At 57.1% G+C, this 18,522-nt stretch overlaps 1 protein-coding gene across 1 annotated transcript; it reads right to left on the bottom strand.

Moving 5' to 3' along the window:
* Positions 1–5,221: 5,221 nt before the first annotated feature.
* LOC138065735 (ankyrin repeat domain-containing protein 7-like) lies at positions 5,222–7,355 on the bottom strand (the record flags this gene model as incomplete). Its single annotated transcript, XM_068931152.1, has 5 exons — positions 5,222–5,333; positions 5,623–5,729; positions 5,825–5,998; positions 6,234–6,348; positions 7,243–7,355. Coding segments are annotated over 5 exons (621 nt in total), but the record flags the coding sequence as incomplete, so codon positions are not given.
* Positions 7,356–18,522: the final 11,167 nt, after the last annotated feature.

The following is an 18,522-nucleotide window of genomic DNA, read 5'->3' as shown; positions in this document are numbered from 1 at the left end:
CACTGCGCCCCTCACACCAAGCACCTCGGAATCCCAGGGAGAGTCGCTCTCGTCCTCCTGCTCCGCTCCTGCGGACGACGCAACACCTGCAAAGGAAGCCACAAATGACACACCACCGCTCCTTCTTTCCCTCTCCTGCTCTCCTCCAGCACGCAAGCCCTGCGCCCAGGACACACCAAACCGTTCCACTCCCCAGGAAAAACAAAGCAGCGTCATTTAAGGGCGCCTGCACCCCCAGCCGCACCACCACGCCATCGCCACTTCCTGCCGCCTTCTTGCCAGCACCACAGGCCCAAGCCCAGCAGCACAGCTCACGCCCCTACCAAGAACGCCCAACACATGCTCGGCGAGCATCCAAACAAGGCTCTGCCATGCCACAGTCGCCGACTACGCAGCTCTGACGGCATCTCCCCTCCAAACTACAGCTCCAGAGTTGGCCCTTCACAATCCCTCGGCACGCTACAGGAGCGACCCGCAAAGCACTAGCCAAACACCCTCCCACCCGCAGGAAGTCACCAAGAAACAACCCTCCTTCCCTAGCACTACCACAAAACATCTCCCTCCAGCTACGTTCCCTCCCCCCCTCCCCGCCATTGCCTGCCCAGCGCCTACCTGCCTGCTCTACCCTCTCACAGGCAGATCGCCATTTCAGTTCATTCACCCAGCCCAAAGAGCAGAGAAACAAAGCCCCTCCATGTCTAGAAACTCACCTCTCACACCAGCAGGGGCTCCTGCAGCAGCCGCCACTTGGGCACCACCAGGAGCCTCCTCTCCCTTCCTTTCCGGTGAGTCGTCCTAAAAGAGATCGGCCCGCACACTTAGAAAGAACAGAAACAAGCAGCCTCCACGAGAACGTATGTGAAGGGACGGCAATGCCGAAGCTCACAAACGCCCTGCTCCCTTCCCCTAAAGCCCCTGAGAAGCACTACCCACACTCCAGCTTCCCCTACGCGGCAATACTCAGCAGCACACACATCCTCCCCCCCTCCTTTGCACCAACAAACACCGCCAGCTGCCTGCTTCTCCAACAACCTGAGGCAAACCTCCCCCTGGGCCCTCGCTTCCACTCTCCAACCCCCAACTGCGCTCCCTCCAAGCCTACACCCACTCTGCTGCTGTCCTTAGTACTTGGCTGCACCGTCCCAAACACGCTCTTTTCACTGCATAACCTGGCAAAGCAGCAGCAACCCTTCCAAGCACGCACAGAACCAGAACCTTCTCTCTTGCAGTAGGACTCTAGAAATACAACTCAAAGGCCACTTGCTGCCACTCCCAGGACATTAGCACACCCCACTTAGGCACAGTCCTCACCAAACCGCTTGCACAGAGCACAAGCGGCTCCAGGTCACAGGAACAAACCTGTGGCGCAGCCACCACAAGCGGCAACTGAGCCTCATCCCTGCTAGGGCCCACGTCCAAGGCAAGCTCCCGCGCACTTCCCCCCTCGGGCAACCCACTGCGCCCCTCACACCAAGCACCTCGGAATCCCAGGGAGAGTCGCTCTCGTCCTCCTGCTCCGCTCCTGCGGACGACGCAACACCTGCAAAGGAAGCCACAAATGACACACCACCGCTCCTTCTTTCCCTCTCCTGCTCTCCTCCAGCACGCAAGCCCTGCGCCCAGGACACACCAAACCGTTCCACTCCCCAGGAAAAACAAAGCAGCGTCATTTAAGGGCGCCTGCACCCCCAGCCGCACCACCACGCCATCGCCACTTCCTGCCGCCTTCTTGCCAGCACCACAGGCCCAAGCCCAGCAGCACAGCTCACGCCCCTACCAAGAACGCCCAACACATGCTCGGCGAGCATCCAAACAAGGCTCTGCCATGCCACAGTCGCCGACTACGCAGCTCTGACGGCATCTCCCCTCCAAACTACAGCTCCAGAGTTGGCCCTTCACAATCCCTCGGCACGCTACAGGAGCGACCCGCAAAGCACTAGCCAAACACCCTCCCACCCGCAGGAAGTCACCAAGAAACAACCCTCCTTCCCTAGCACTACCACAAAACATCTCCCTCCAGCTACGTTCCCTCCCCCCCTCCCCGCCATTGCCTGCCCAGCGCCTACCTGCCTGCTCTACCCTCTCACAGGCAGATCGCCATTTCAGTTCATTCACCCAGCCCAAAGAGCAGAGAAACAAAGCCCCTCCATGTCTAGAAACTCACCTCTCACACCAGCAGGGGCTCCTGCAGCAGCCGCCACTTGGGCACCACCAGGAGCCTCCTCTCCCTTCCTTTCCGGTGAGTCGTCCTGAAAGAGATCGGCCCGCACACTTAGAAAGAACAGAAACAAGCAGCCTCCACGAGAACGTATGTGAAGGGACGGCAATGCCGAAGCTCACAAACGCCCTGCTCCCTTCCCCTAAAGCCCCTGAGAAGCACTACCCACACTCCAGCTTCCCCTACACGGCAATACTCAGCAGCACACACATCCTCCCCCCCTCCTTTGCACCAACAAACACCGCCAGCTGCCTGCTTCTCCAACAACCTGAGGCAAACCTCCCCCTGGGCCCTCGCTTCCACTCTCCAACCCCCAACTGCGCTCCCTCCAAGCCTACACCCACTCTGCTGCTGTCCTTAGTACTTGGCTGCACCGTCCCAAACACGCTCCTTTCACTGCATAACCTGGCAAAGCAGCAGCAACCCTTCCAAGCACGCACAGAACCAGAACCTTCTCTCTTGCAGTAGGACTCTAGAAATACAACTCCAAGGCCACTTGCTGCCACTCCCAGGACAGCAGCCTCTGCCCAGGCCATCCACACCTTGCCAAATACTTCTCCTCTCTCGAGCCACAGAGAAAAACCTTCTCGCTCCTCTTTTACAAGGCCTGCAGATGTCTTTATGTACACAGCAATACCTAATGTCACTAACGTCCTGCTCCCATTCCATAAAGCCCCCCGAGAAGCACTGCCCGCACACAGTCAGGCTCTGCCTTCACCTACGTTACCTTATCCAGCAGCACACACACCCTTTCCCCCTCCCTTGGGCTCACGAGACCACCAGCTGCCTGCTTCTCAAACTACCGTAGTCTCACCTCCCCCTCTTTCCTCACTTTCACTCCTCCAACCACCATCACATCTTACTATGCCACACTAGCTCTTCTCACACAACAGCTGCCACAGTCTCTGACAGGCCACTGAGACAAGGGCAACCAGGTTGCAAATAAACATGCCTGCATCTCCAGCACTACGGGGTGCGTTCCTGCACCACACTCGGCTTCTTCAGCTTCTTCATCATGGCACAGCCCCAATGCCACACACCTCAACTGAAAAACAAACCAAAACAAAACAAAAGAAACAAAAGGAAGGGGAAACAGGTGGTGTGAGATCCCATGCAAGCCCGCAATGCCATCCCCCAGGAGGAAAAAAAGACCCTCTTGAGCCACTCCCCCCGCCCCCAAGCACTCTTGGGCAACCTGACAAGGACGAAAGAAAGGAGAGCCAGGAGATGAAGCATTGCAGCAGATCTTGAACAGCAAGTGCCCTTTTCCCCATATCAGCCTGAATTCTATCACCAAAGTTACTGGAAACAAACAGCAAGGCTTGGAGGACAAAAGAACAGGCCATCTAGAGGCTGATCAGCTTTGGGACGAGAACTCTGACTCAGGTGAAGAAAACCATGCGGTCGCTTTTCTTGTCACCTACTGCTCTTCCCACCCGCAACCGCAAGCCTGCTGCATGCTCTGCCACGGACGGCTACAAGGCTTGGAGCAAACAGCTCACCGCAGCTGAAAGACTGGCAGGCAGGAGACCGCGGGGCAGGAGAAAACCACCCTGCCTGGACACGCGCTTTTGCCCAAATCTAGACAGCTCTGCCCTGCAAACGAGTCGCTCCACGGGCAGTTCTCCTTCTGGAGGCACTTTACCTTGGCAGCTAAACTGCTTTTTTCTTCCTCAGAAGCAGGACAGCTGTCATCGCTCTCCTCTGCCTCCAACACTCTTCAAAGGCAAAGGCAAAGGCAAGAAGGACCGTCTCGCTCAAATCTCCCCTCTTTTTCGGCAGGTTAAGGTCGTTGGCAAAAGCTACTGTTCGAGTCTCACCTCGTGAAGTATTCGTGGGAAAAGCCACCTCTCACTGTTCAAATATTAATTGACAGGATTAATTCTTAGCATGTCGGACCTTCGACTTTCAGCAATGCAGACAAGCATGTTACACGGACAATTCTACAGGCCAGACTAGAGTGAAGCAGTCATGCCAGACAGCATGAACGAAAGCATGCCCCAAACCACCAATTTCTCCCATCCTACTCAATTCTCGCTGCCCCCCCCCACCCCCCGCAAAATAAAAAAGGACAAGAATTCCACACCGCCCTTGTCTTTCCTTCGAACGTTCCAAACCTCAAACCTGCCATGGCATGAATATGCTATGTGAGCAGGCAGCGAGCAAATGCTGGTAGCGGTTGAACAGGACAAGAAGGAAACAAACTGCCGAGCTCTTCATACCACACAGGCAGAGATCGGTCTCTCTCTCGTGCTCTCTTTGCCTCTACCCCCACCCCCGCCAACCTGTGCTTCAAAATGCCAGAGACTACGCTGTATTTCCTGCTCTACCCAGCCTCCCACCCATCACCCCCAAAACCAAAAGCCAGCCTCAAAACCAAAGGACTATCCTCACGGAGGAGGATCACCAGCGCGTCTCTACTCCGTCCCTAGCAAGGGTACTCAACAGGCAAGAGGGACGGAACCCTGCCAAGCTTCAATACAAGCCACCACAAGAAAAGGCCGTAGGCATTCTCCTCCTCAGCTCCTCCACAGTTAAGCCTCCTACCTCCTCGGTCCGCAGCAGGTGTGCCCAACGCAAACGCAGCAGCTCCTGCCTCGCAACGAGTGCTAAGCACTGGCGTGCTTTCTGCGCTGCCTGCACAAGCTTCTCCCACGTTTTTCTCGGCTGCGCGGTCTGCCAGCTGTTCACTAACACTAGGGAGGTGCGGAAAGAAAGGGAACACTGTCACTATAATCAACTACATCCTTGCATAACACCACTTACCAAACAAGACGATTTGCGGGGGAAGCTTTCCTCAACTCCCCAACTCACACTTGACACAGGGAACGCTACGTCCCGGAAGATTCCACTGAGCCCACCTTCAACAAAGGTCTCCACGCATCATTAAACCTTGCGCCTCTTACCAAACACGTCCGCACACCAACACGGACATTCGGACCGCTTAGCGACTCTCACCGTGACCTAAAGCACTTACCCAGTGTGTCCAGACCTCCTAGCATAAGCCTCCGCTGTCCATCCAAGAACGTCTTTCTGGCAAAGGTCAGCACCATAGCCAAGAAGAACTTCTATCATGCTCACGTCCCCGGCAGAGGCGGCAAGCATCAGAGGGGTCCTAAAGCAGCCACAAGACGAGACAAAAGCTATCAGGAGACACCGACGTTTCACTGGCGTTCCTTTCATCCCTATTTGCTCCCAAAACAATTACACCTCCCCCTTTCCTACAGCCAGGAGGAAAGCAAAGCCAACCACACGGAAGCCCACGAGAACTCGGGTTGCAAGGGGCCGCAGCACGTCCCTGGGCCAAACGTCTCCCCCGCTAAGCACCCTCGGCTACCCGGCCAGACCAGGCAAACTTCACCAATGCTCAGGAGACCCACGCCCCGTTTTGACAAACCCTTCACCTTTCCGACTGATCTCGAGCGTGCACGTCGGCTCCTTTGCTAAGCAGGAACTCCACCATCTCTACGTGATGCGCGGACACGGCCAGAGAAAGGGGCGTGTATCCCATCTGAAAGCATAACGCCCCTCTCCAGTTAGAAAAACACAGAGAAGCAAAGCAACTTTTTCTTCTCAGGAGCGGCCTGACCCAAATTCCACGCTTACCTTATTCTGCGCATCAAGATGGGCGTTGTGCGCCAGTAACTGCCCTGCTAGGCAGGTGTTAGGAGCAAGGGCAGCCAGGTGAAGGGCAGTGTTGCCGTTAGCATCCGCAAGGTTAGCGTCGGCGCCATGCGCTAGCAGAATGGCGACGCAGCCTTCGTGCTGGCACTGCACTGCCTGCCAACCACACGGGAAACAAGGAAACGTTGCCAGCAATTACGCTTCCCTCTGGCAGAATTCCCACAGCTTGCCGACCTCGGACAACAATAACGCGCCCAAACATTAGGCAACGCACGCCTAGCCAGCGCCCAGCGCACCACAAGCTCCACCCAGACCTACCTCCAGAATCACCCAAGAGCTCGATCGCTCGGGGCGCAATTTAGAAGCCCTGCCTACCGCAGCACCCACGTACCTTCATCAGTGGCGATCTCTTGAAGTTGTCACGAGGATTTAGCTTGCACTTCCTCTCTACTAAGTACAAGACAACCTCCGCATGTCCGTTAGCGCAAGCCAGATGCAGAGGTGTCCTAAAAATTGAGCATGTTACCTTAGCGCAGGCCAGACAGCTGAAGAGACCGCGCCTGCCCATGTCACGCGGGTGACCGCTGCACACCCAAAGCCCGAGACGCCGGGGCTAGGAAAAAGCCCCTCCCCGCCCCAGCCCCAGCCCCAGCCCCAGCCCCCACTTAGGAAGACAACGTTGCCTCAGCTCCGCGCTCCCTTCCCTGCGCGTGCATCCCTGCGCCCAGGCCCCCCATTTCTCCCAGCCAGCCTCCGGCTTCCGCTCTGCAACTGCTGCCCTCCGCCCCGGCACCTCCTCCCTGCCTCCAACACCACTACGCACACAGCCCAGCAAGCAAGAGCAAGGCTTGCGCACCTCCAGCCTACGGCAAGGCAACCTCCACCTGCTGCCAGGACCACTCACGCCACAGCAGCAGGCCGCAGGCCCAGCACGTGCCTTTTATAACACCAGAACATCCCCTCGCTGCTGGCCTTGCCGGGAAGTCGCGCCCTCTGGCCTCTTCCCGGCCTTACTGCTGCAGCAAGCACCAGCACGCGCTCGCTCCCAAGGGCCCTCCACAACACCTACCAAACCCGACAGCAGAAACCTTCCCCCTCGACCCTGTCACGCTCCCAGCAACAAAGTCCCGCTCCGGCCTGGCCACACACGCAACCGGCCTCCGAGCCCCGAGCCCCGAGCCCCGAGCCCACCCCGCGCGCGCAAGGCCGACTGCCCTCCCGCACTCCCTCGCCAGCCCAAGCAAACGGCCCTGCCTTCCCGGCACAAAGGCGCTCCTGCCAGCTGCACGCCAGCTCCAACCCACCAGCCGCCGCCCCCGCCGGCACCGACGCAGCAGCCCGGCCCTCGCCGCCGCCCCCCCCACCCCCCGCGCCGCCCCGGCCCCCCCGCCGCCCCTCACCGCTTCGCCTTGTCCCGCCCGTCGAGGCCGACTCTCGGCAGCCACCGCCGCCGCCGCACCCGCGCCAGGTCGCCGCTGGCGGCCGCGCGGTGCAGCTTGCCCAGCTCCTTCTCCCGGAGCTCGTAGGCAGCGCCGACGCAGCGCAGGGGCGCGCTGCCGCCGCACGCCCACCGCGACCGCGACCGCGACCGCGACGGCGACGGCGAAGGCGGCTGCCCCTGGCCCTGGCCGAAGAGCCCCAAGAGCCTCTTCATGCTGCGGCGGGCACGCGGGCGGCGGACAGCCCCGAGCAGGGGCCGCGGCCCGGGCCAGCTGCTGCGGGGCTGAGTCCCGGCGAGCTCGGAGCCCCCGGGCCGGGGGCAGAGGCGCCGGCCGAGGACAGCGACGCAGCGACGCTGGCAGCGAGGCACACGGCCGCAACAGCACCGAGGACCACCGGCTCCGGAGGCGGTGGCGGGCGCGCCGCGCATGCGCAACAGCCGCGGCGAGGGCGCGGGGGGGGGCGTCACAGGGCAGCGGGGTGACGCGCCGAGGGGCGGGGCTGTGCAGCGAGGGGGCGGGGCTGCGGCCGGGGCGGGCCCGGGGCGGGGCGGGGGGGGGCGCTGCCGCCTCCTTCGCGGCGCTGCCGGGCCGGGCCGGGGGGCGGCGGCGGCGGCGGCGGCGGCGGCGGGTGGCTGCGGCCGGCCGAAGGACGTCTTTGTTGGGGGTCCCTCCCCGGCGGCCCCCAGCTCCAGCTCTTACTCTGCTGTGCCGTCATTTCCCTGAAGAATTCATGCTGCTGCTGCTCCAGGTGCGGGACACTGTGCTCCTCGCAAACCTGCGCTCCCACTGTTTCCCTAAGGGCGCGGGCGTCGCGAGCGCTTGGCCGAGCTCGCAGGGCTGAAGTAGCTCGTTGCGCCTGAAGAGACGGCGACTGCTTAGGTTGAGCCCCGCAGCTGGCTGCTCTGGCTGCTGCCCGGCCAGGCCGCGAGCGTGCCGGTCCTTCTGGGCTCCCAGCTCTGCGCCTGCGCCGTAGGAAGCCCAAGTGCCGGAGGGAGCCAAATTGGCCGCGAGTCGCGACTCTCACCGAGGTGAGCGACTCTCACCGAAAGCGGATCGCTCCAGCTGTTAGCAGAGACCACAGCGAGAGGCTGGAGGGCGATTGCTCCCTTTGGCAGAAAGTTATTATCAAAACGATTAAAATGTGGTTACGATTTCTTTCTCTAACCATTGCTGACTCCTTGCTGCCCACCTGCACCCCCAGGCCTTCCTCTGCCCAGCTGCTTTCCTGGCAGTAGCCCCCAGCCTGCCCCAGGTGCAGCCCTTGACAGTTCCCCTTGTCGAACTTGACTAGATGCCCGGTCGCCCGCTTCTCCTGCTTGTCACAGAATCACCGGACGTTTGAGGTTGGAAGGCACCTCTGGAGATCGTCTCGTCCAGCCCCCCCTACTCAAGCAGGATCACCTCAAGTAGTCGGCCCAGGACCCTAGCCAGACGGCTTGGGAACATCTCCGAGGACGGAGACTCCCCAAGCTCTCTGGGCAACCTCTTCCAGGGCTCAGTCACCCCTCACAGCAAAGAACTTTTTCCTCCTGTTCAGACAGGACGGCCTGTGTTTCAGTTTGTGCCCCTTGCCCCTCGTCCTACCGCTAGGCACCGCTGAGAAGAGTCTGCCTCCGACTTCTTTACACCCTCCCTTCGCATCCTGCCTACACCCTGATCCGCGGTCTTCTCTTCTGCAGGCTGAACAATCCCAGCTCTCTCAGCCTTTCCTCGTATGAGAGCTACTCCAGTCCCTTAATCATCTTAGTAGCCCTTCGCTGGACTCGCTCCAGTAGCTCCATCCCTCTCCTCTAGTGCAGGGGCCAGAACAGACGGGACTTTGCTCTACCCGCCTTGTAAGCGCTACCAGCTCCTGTCATGCCAGATGCCAGCGCTGAATTTCAGTGCTGCTGCTCCGGCGGCCAAGAACTTTCACCTCTCCCTGACACCCAGCAGGACAGAAGCAGGCAGGGAACCACTGGAAAACAGTTCCTCTCAGAGTTTGGCAACAGGACAACCCAAAGCGAAGGCACTTCAGAGGCGTTCCGCACCTGCTTTTGCTTTGCAGAGAGAAGAGCAAGTGCCCAGCACTGGACAGCGGTTCCGCTTTGCCAGTCACGCTGCAGGGCAGAGAACTTCCATAACCCCTTTCCCCTTTGCAGACTGCAAGCGGATCCAACAGCCTTCCAGACCGGCGGGCTTTGCGACCTTTCCTGGCTACCAGAAGCTCTCGCCCTCCCTTCTGCCCAGACCACAGGAAGCATCGTTCTCAAAGGCAGCAAGAGGCCAGTGCCCCGCTACGAGCGAGACGTGAGGCAACCGGGCACCTTGTCAAGTTCAACAAGGGGAACCGCCAAGGGCTGCACCTGGGGACGATCGAGGCCCCTGTCTTCACACACTCGTGCTTCCAGCCCCCGCTGAGGAAAAACACACAGTCTGCATGCTGGCCCTTGGCCTGGCTGCCAGGACAGGCTGAAGGAGCAGCTGGGAAGCCAGCTGAAGGGAGCAGAGCAGAGCAGAGCTGAGCTCTCCCTTGGACAAACGGCCTCTCTGCCCTCAGGCCTGGAGCTGTCTGCATAAGTGACTTTTGGTCAGACCAGCGCGAGGCAGAAGGGCTAAGCGCCTGCCCAGGAAGAAAGCCTGGCTAGGCCTTCAAAAACATGACTTCCATCATCCGTGCTGGCTAGCGCTGAACAACTCGCAAAACGCAGGGACAAAACGCAGCCCTTGCCCGCAAATGCCGCAGCAGGCCAGACTTCCACCAGCATGCACCATTTGGCAGCAATGCAACACGTACTACTCCATAAGAGACACGAGCAGAGGGGACAGTCATATGCGCAGGGCAGGCAAAGTCAGGAAGGGGAACAGAATAAAACGGAGAGACCTACTAGATTACAACATTTATTAAATACCAAGTTGGAACACAATACTTGCAGTTAAAGACCGCACGTTATTATTATTGGCTACACCGCACTGTTGCACTCGTACAAAAACAGTGGCAAGGGTTGCTTTTCCTCACAGCCTGGTAACGCGAGTCCCTCTGTCAGGAGGTAGTAGTCTCAGGATAACCACTCTTAGCTCTCTGGAACGGGGCTGTCAAAACATCGCGGCACTCTTGCGTTGCCCTGGAAAGTGGCTCCTGGTCTACGTTTTCTGAAGATCCTTCAGTAGATGCCCAGGGAGAAGCTCCAGCCGATCCAACGTTCAGCTCAGCCATTGCTGGGGAAGGGGCGGGGCGAGAGCGGGAGGGGAGAAAATGCCCTATGTTAGTGTTGCAGTAGGAAAAGGTCCCCAAAGCAAACAAACCTTATTACTCCCAGGAGACAGGCAACTCCAGTCACAATGCAAACGGATTCAATGCCACGGATTTGTGTCCGTCCTAGCAAACGGAAAGAGCTCTAGCGCAACGGCTGGCCACTCGCTAGGAGAGTAAAGGCTACTGGGACAGAAGGAATTGCTCTCAGGGGCTACCTGCTTTGCAACAGGCCCAGTCACCGCCAAGCCACAACTCTGGAGAAACAATTATCCTGAAGAGGTGGAATTGCTCAGGGCTCGGGGGCAGGGGCTGAACGTGCGCATAGGCCGCTTTTCCTCTCTGTGATCTAAAGGCAACTGCATACGACTCTGTACGACTATTATTTGCATAAGCAGCAAGTTGCCTCGCAGAGCTCTAGGTTGGAAAGCTAGTAGAAAACAACTGTGCTTAGCACAGGAGCTTGGCAGCTTTCCAGTAGTTGTGTTCAAAATGGAGGAACCGTCCTCTTCCTTGGTAACACCGCTAACAGATCCTGACAGATTACCTTGCTCAAGTTCTTCAGCGATATTTTTGACCATTCCCGCCGCACCTGCAAGTACAGACAAGATACCCTTAAGGCCTCAGTAGCTACATTCTTGTAGCATTAGCTTCTCAAGCCAACTGCAACATGGGAATAAACACTGGAAACATCACCCCCACTACAGAGAAAGTCTTTGTCCACCAAGGCCCAGCGTTCCCATTACTCTATGGCATTAACCGTCTCACAAAGCAATCCCCAACTCGAGAGCTTCTCCACACCCCCACTCTGTGCAAAGGCGGGAACGGATCACGGCATTTTGTGAAGAATCACGTGCTCCCTTGCCCCACTCTCGGCATGCGCTTCCCAAACCTCAGGGCACGCTGCTCACCACGCTGTGAGGAACATGCCGTCACACGGACTGCTAATTCTGGGGCGCGCCCGGACCAGAGCTTTTGCCGAGGTTGCAGCGCTCTGAGGGTCAGCAGGCGTGTCTAGACTCCTAGATTGGGCGCGGTGGAGCTAGGAACGGATGCTCATTTTCAGCTTGAGAATAACAGGTATTCCCAATGCCTTACCTCAGCCATATGAGCTTCCACTCTCTCCGTCACAGAGGAAGCGCTGCCCACCGGGTTCGTTGCCAGAGAGTGGCTTCTGCAGGGCTCATAGCATTGGGCAGCAGCAGCAGCTTCCGCAAGCCTCTCGTTAGCGCTCTCTCACTGCAGGCGTTTTGTGAGAGCCAATTCATATTCTAAATGCCTAACTCTCTGCTGCAGTCGGCCTACCGCGGAAGCTGCAGAAGCGGCTCTTAGTTGTTCCGCTCGGTCCTGGGCGGCTGCCTGTGTCTGAAGCAGATAATGCAGTTTCAACCCCCAGGAAAGAAAAAGAGATCATTCCCCCCAGGCCCTTTCACACACCCACTTTGAAGAGCACAACCTCACCCAGGGAGCCAACTGGGCCTCCTCACTGCCCTCTACAATCAAGGGCAAAACCCAAAAGCACCCCATTACATCATCCTTTTGGTTCAGAAAGAAACCGGCTCTCTCAGCGCAACTTTTTGCTTTGCTTTGTTTTGTTTTGAATCAGAGCTAGTTCTGATTCAAGCCACCTCTGTCTCTCTAAGACACTAGTCCACTTGCAATTCTCGTCTTTCTTGGCGCTGTTACAGATTCGCCAGTGACCGAGGTGCGTAAAGAAGATTATTCACCACATCTCAGAATGCCTGAGGACAAGCATCCAACAAGCTCGCACCCTTCAGCAACCTCCTGAAGCTATAACGAGCCCATGACCCCACAGCACTGACCGGCACAAGCATAACATACCGAGAAATGACAACAGTAAAGAATGAATGACAAGCCACAAACGGACTGCGCGTACTAGCGGTAAGGGAGCTCACCTGCAGAAAGAGATTGACTTCCTGTAGTTTTTGCCTTAGCTCTTGCCCAGCCTTTTGCTCAATCTCCCTTTTATCCTCTTCTCTGTGCCTCTGATCCCTCATCTTGGCCTCTAAGCGACACCTCAGCGCAACCACCTCTTCTTCCAGCTGCCGCTTGCTCTTCCACAGTTTGTCACGGCTCCCATGCAGCCAAGCCAACTCTTCTCGCGCACCTTCGTTTGCTTTCTCTAGCTGCCTCGACTTCCTCCGCTCTGCCTCCAGGGAGCAGCACAGCTCACGGACCTGCACACAGGGAAAGGACTCACTCACCTAAGCAGACCCAGAGGTCTAAGCGTACGCAGTTCTGTGACAATCCACCGAGCGTGTCCCTTTGTGCCGGGAGGCCTCCGCAGAACGACCGAACCAGTTGAGAGGCATTTTGCCCTGGTAAGGTAATTCGGCGGGCTCCCGACACTAAACAGGGTCGGCTGGTAGTGTAGGTGTCCCTACTCCTTAGGAATGAGTTTACTATTGTAACAGGTAAGTAACCGAGTGTAATGAACTAATGAACGGGAACGGTAACAACTGTAATCATATTGACAACAATATACAATAATCACAAGGTATTCACTTGTTTACAGTGGTATACCTGAAGCTTCAGGAAAGAGGAAACAGAAATGATTATCTCTTTCTACATACACGCACACACACGCACACACACACACACACACACACAGGTTTGAGTTTAGAAGACAATCAACAAAGAAGTGCCAGGGTTTCAGTAGGCCCCAAAGGTCAACTAAAACTCTGCCGCCGTCGTCGTCGTCTTCTCTCCGCAGAAACGCACCTTTTCCACACCTCTCACACCTATGCTTCCGATGTCCTTGCCTTTCATACTGTGGTTAGGCTTATAATGGTCCTACTTACCGGTCTTCCAGAGCACAAATTCATCTGTCAGACCTCAAAGATGCTGCCAGGGCCTCAAGCTTTCAAGCTGGGCTCTCGCCCAGAAAGGCCCAGGCTCACAAGTGCCCCGCTATCGCAACGCCTCTTCACTTCCCAAAGGATTACACAGGCTTTTTCAGGGACCATAAGAGACAGCCGTTCTTTTCAAACACGGCCACCACATAATTAACACCACAACCCAACAGCCAGGAAAAGAATCTTACAGCTTTCCAAAACAAGCACCACAACAAGCCAACCAAAGCTCACCTTTGTTCGTAATTTAGCAACTTCTCTGCCCCTTCCCGAACACGGGTCCTCCCTTTCGCCCGGGAAATTCATCTGGGACTCTCGCGCCCGCCTCTCATACGCCCTCACTTTCTTCATAGCTTTCTCCAGAAGCCTCTTCGACCTGCACAGCACATTAGCAAGTAAAGTAGGAAGCCCAAGCACAGTCCGCCTTTACGCATGCACTTCCCTAAGCACCACGCATACGGTGCGGGGCTTACTTCATTTGTACCATGGCGGACAGGCCAGGACTTCCAGAACAAGACACCAAGCCAAAACACCACACCAACCCACCCACCCACATCATTCCCCTCCCACACATCACTTGCCCAGTCAACATTTCATCTGCTCCCTTGAAGCTTCTCCCTCTGCCTGACAACAGGCACAAGACACAAGCGACTTCTTCCTGCCCTCCCGCCCTCCCTCTCTTCCCAGGACAACTGCCCTCCTGCCTGCACTTCCACCTACCTAAAACCGCACGCTCCCCTACAGAAGCCACTTGCAAGACCTAACGCAAGCCTTGAGCTCGCTCACCAACAGATACGTACTCGGAGTCTCAGGGGCAAGGTACATAACGCCTGACTCCCCGCTCATTCGACAGCTCTTACAAGTACTCAACGGCTGTACCTGTTGCATTCTTTCTGCAGTGCAACGTTTTTCTTCATTTCTTCCTCCAGGCGGGCTTCTGCGGGTTGTTTCCACTCTGCCAGCTCCTTCCCTGGCTTTCTTCCGCTCTCACGCTTTCCGGACAGGAAGAAGAAATGGCACACACGACTCACTCACGGCACCTAGAAGCACTAGGTGCGCACAGCCTTCCTCACAAAGGTGCGGCAGGACATCTCTCTCTGCTAGCCGAGGGCCGGCCCCACAACTCCAGGGGACAGAATCCCACGCAAACTGCAGCACTTCAATATTTCCACCACCCAGGCTAAGACCGAGGGACAGAAACTGGTGCCTGCCACCCCTCTCTCCCCCCACACCACCCTCCCCCCGACCCCCACTAAAGCAAAGACCACCCGCTACTAGCGAGGGGCTCACGGGGGCAAAGGTGCCACGCACACTGGAGAACACCTTCCTCAGGCCCTCCGCTAATAGCCGACGGTACTTAGGTATCCCCATCCGGGCAGAGCACAGCTTAATTTAAAGCTCCAGGGGGATCTTCAGCGACCAGCGGCGAATGGAATTCCTGGCACAGCCTGAGGAGGCCGCTTAAGACTTGGCAACGACGTGCTTGGCACCAAGGACGTTCCACAAGTTCACTTGCAGAACGCCTTTAAGGCGGCAACAGCTGAAGTGCTGCTGCCACACGGCTTAAGCACCACAACCGGTACAAAGCAGCAACCATTCACACCGGCGCACAAGTGCCGTAAGTGCCCTTACCTCAAACACTGTTAAGTAAGACTCAGCAGAGTAGCGCACAAAACCAGAAAGCCTGCGAGCGGACCAACAGCAGCCGATCGCCTGCAGCCTGCAGGGAATGATTTCCCCGAGGCTCCCCAGGAAAATCTCTTCCGAAAACGCCCCCGCATACATACACACACAACTGCGCACAGTAGCTCATGAAACAGGAAGGCTATGACTAGCTTACAGAGGCAGAGGCGTGCAGCTCTTTCTGAAGAGCTTCGAGTCTAGCTGCCTGCTGCTGCCCTGTGTCTTCCAGCCGGGCGTTTTCCAGTTCAAGTCTTGAAAAGAAACACAGGCCTCGTTATGGAAATCCACAGGAGCACCAACACTGGCACAACAGCGCCAAATCACACAGTCCAAAGCAAAAACCTCTCCCAAAATCGTGTACTGACTTGCTGAGATGCAACAAGGCCATCCTGCTGCTATTACACCAGCCCACAAAGCAAAGCCTTGCTTCACTGTGCCACTTCCTTACCGTCCCACTCGTTCCTCCAGGTCTTTTAGGCTAACGCCTCCCAAAGAGGCTTCCAGAAGGTCTTGCAGTTGCCGGGAAGAAGCTGTCGCTTCCCTCTGTTTCTCTGCCAGGGCCGTCTTCAAATCCTGAACACAACGCTCAGCCTGAACATGCTGCTCTTCCAACGCCTGCAACTGTAAAACCACGCTAGTCAGGACCCACGCTAGTCAGCTTCGCTTTCAGACAGACGACTCCACTGCTTCGACTCTCCAAAACCACGTTGCTCCTTCCGCTTTCATACCGGCCTCTCCCATCCCCATCTCAATTTCCTACCAGCTGCCCAAACGCAGCTGCAACACCAATCCTACTCCTTCCCGTGACTCGGGACGCTCCTAGCATCCAGCTGCTCGCTCCCTCACGGGAAGCATTACTGCAAAGGCTCTCCCTTCTCCTGCTGGCACTTCCCAACTCCAGGATAACGACCACAATCACAAAGACTTCTAGTCCAACGCTGCCCACGCTGCTATACCTTATTCTTACACAAATGGTGGAAAGCCGGTCCCTACACTCCTTCCTTCAACTCCGTACTTGCGTTGGTGGCAGCGGTGGGCGTAGTGAACGGAAAGCAAGTCAGTAGCTCTGAACGTAGCTCTCTCCAAAAACAACTTGGAAGTGAATTAGCATTTCGGGATCCTAATGCTTACTAACTACAGGTTCATCCCCAGGGCCCTGCAGGAACTATAGCACTTTGCGGCACATTTGCATCATGCAGCCACAAGATGGCCAAGATGTTTTCTACAGAAAAAGCTCAGCACTAGGGCCAACCCACGGCCTTCTCCGGGCAGCTAGGTTAGGAGGTCAAGTTCCTCCTACAGTCAGGGAACAGGACAAGTCACAGCACCTGCCTGACATGCTGCTTCCCGTATACAGTGCAAAAACCCCACCTAGCAACCAGCGCTGCGTGTGCGAGCGCAAACCATGAAGAAGGATCGCACCCTTTCAAGTGCTGCCCCCCCCCAGAACACAGACTGTCACCTTCGCAGGCATTTGACCAGCTACAAAGAAGGAACCAAAGCTCTACACACACAGCCAAATATAGAGAAAGAGTACAACAGCCTCAACAGGAAAACACGCAGCACTCTCAGGGCACCCGGAGCTCACCCACTGTCACCTTCAGGTCCACCTCAAAGCTCAGGCGGGTTCGGAGAGACAACAAGCTGCTTGAGCAGCCTCCTCGTGGGTAGGTGTGACCCCCAACACACTGCTTGGCCCCTCACGCTTGAAAGGGCAGCTCCCTGACGCGCTTGGTCTGTTTGCCACCATGGGGCAGCGGCGGGAAGAAGGGAAGGCAACAGAAGGGACACCACTGCACTACTACCCTACAGCCTCAACAAGGGCTTTTCCCCATCGTTTACAGGGGAAAACCACCTCCTCACAGTCATGCAGGCCGCTACAGGCTTTGCCTACCTTGGCTTTCACCCTGGCCAGTTCCTCTTGCAACCGCAACTTGTCTCCCTGCAGCTCACCGCAGGAAACCTTTGGAACTTCAAGTGAACCTTCTGGAAGCAACTGCTTTCCAGGAGCTTCAGCAACCTCCGCCGGCAGCTCTGCGGCCATCGCCTAAGGAAAGATTGTGCCGTGAGCCTCACAAAAAGGGCACGAACATGCACTACCACCTTCTTTTCACTCACGACAGCCTTCTTCAGAGGGAGCCCAAAGATAACATACATCTAAAGTATATTTCACATCTGCCACTCTCTGCGGTCTTCCGCCTGCGCTCTTTTGGCAATAACACCTCGCTCTAGGCTAACATCTCCACAGCTCTTCAACACAGCTCCTCACCTGTCCGTCACACTGAAAATCAGTCTGTGTTGCAGCAGCCTCGCGTCCTTCACGCTCTCCTCCCTCCTTTGCAGACACCTAGGTGAGCGAGAACACAAACAAGCAGAGAGTGGTGCAAGCAATCTCCAGAAACGCTTCACCCACAAACTGCATTTCAAATGCAGGACTACCCAAGCACAACTCGGATTGTCGCTCAAGCATTACCTGCAGATTCACTGCTGCTTCGGGACTTTGGCAGGCCGTCAAGGAACGCAGGCTCTGGAAGTAGAACAGCCCTTTCAGAACCCCCAACTGCGCTCCCTCCAAGCCTACACCCACTCTGCTGCTGTCCTTAGTACTTGGCTGCACCGTCCCAAACACGCTCCTTTCACTGCATAACCCGGCAAAGCAGCAGCAACCCTTCCAAGCACGCACAGAACCAGAACCTTCTCTCTTGCAGTAGGACTCTAGAAATACAACTCAAAGGCCACTTGCTGCCACTCCCAGGACATTAGCACACCCCACTTAGGCACAGTCCTCACCAAACCGCTTGCACAGAGCACAAGCGGCTCCAGGTCACAGGAACAAACCTGTGGCGCAGCCACCACAAGCGGCAACTGAGCCTCATCCCTGCTAGGGCCCACGTCCAAGGCAAGCTCCCGCGCACTTCCCCCCTCGGGCAACCCACTGCGCCCCTCACACCAAGCACCTCGGAATCCCAGGGAGAGTCGCTCTCGTCCTCCTGCTCCGCTCCTGCGGACGACGCAACACCTGCAAAGGAAGCCACAAATGACACACCACCGCTCCTTCTTTCCCTCTCCTGCTCTCCTCCAGCACGCAAGCCCTGCGCCCAGGACACACCAAACCGTTCCACTCCCCAGGAAAAACAAAGCAGCATCATTTAAGGGCGCCTGCAACCCCAACCGCACCACCACGCCATCGCCACTTCCTGCCGCCTTCTTGCCAGCACCACAGGCCCAAGCCCAGCAGCACAGCTCACGCCCCTACCAAGAACGCCCAACACATGCTCGGCGAGCATCCAAACAAGGCTCTGCCATGCCACAGTCGCCGACTACGCAGCTCTGACGGCATCTCCCCTCCAAACTACAGCTCCAGAGTTGGCCCTTCACAATCCCTCGGCACGCTACAGGAGCGACCCGCAAAGCACTAGCCAAACACCCTCCCACCCGCAGGAAGTCACC

Source organism: Struthio camelus, chromosome 1, assembly GCF_040807025.1.
Source record: "Struthio camelus isolate bStrCam1 chromosome 1, bStrCam1.hap1, whole genome shotgun sequence".
In the NCBI taxonomy this organism is placed as follows: Eukaryota; Metazoa; Chordata; class Aves; order Struthioniformes; family Struthionidae; genus Struthio; species Struthio camelus.
The sequence above is the reverse complement of the archived record's forward strand: the minus strand, read 5'-3'. Positions and strand labels throughout refer to the sequence as shown.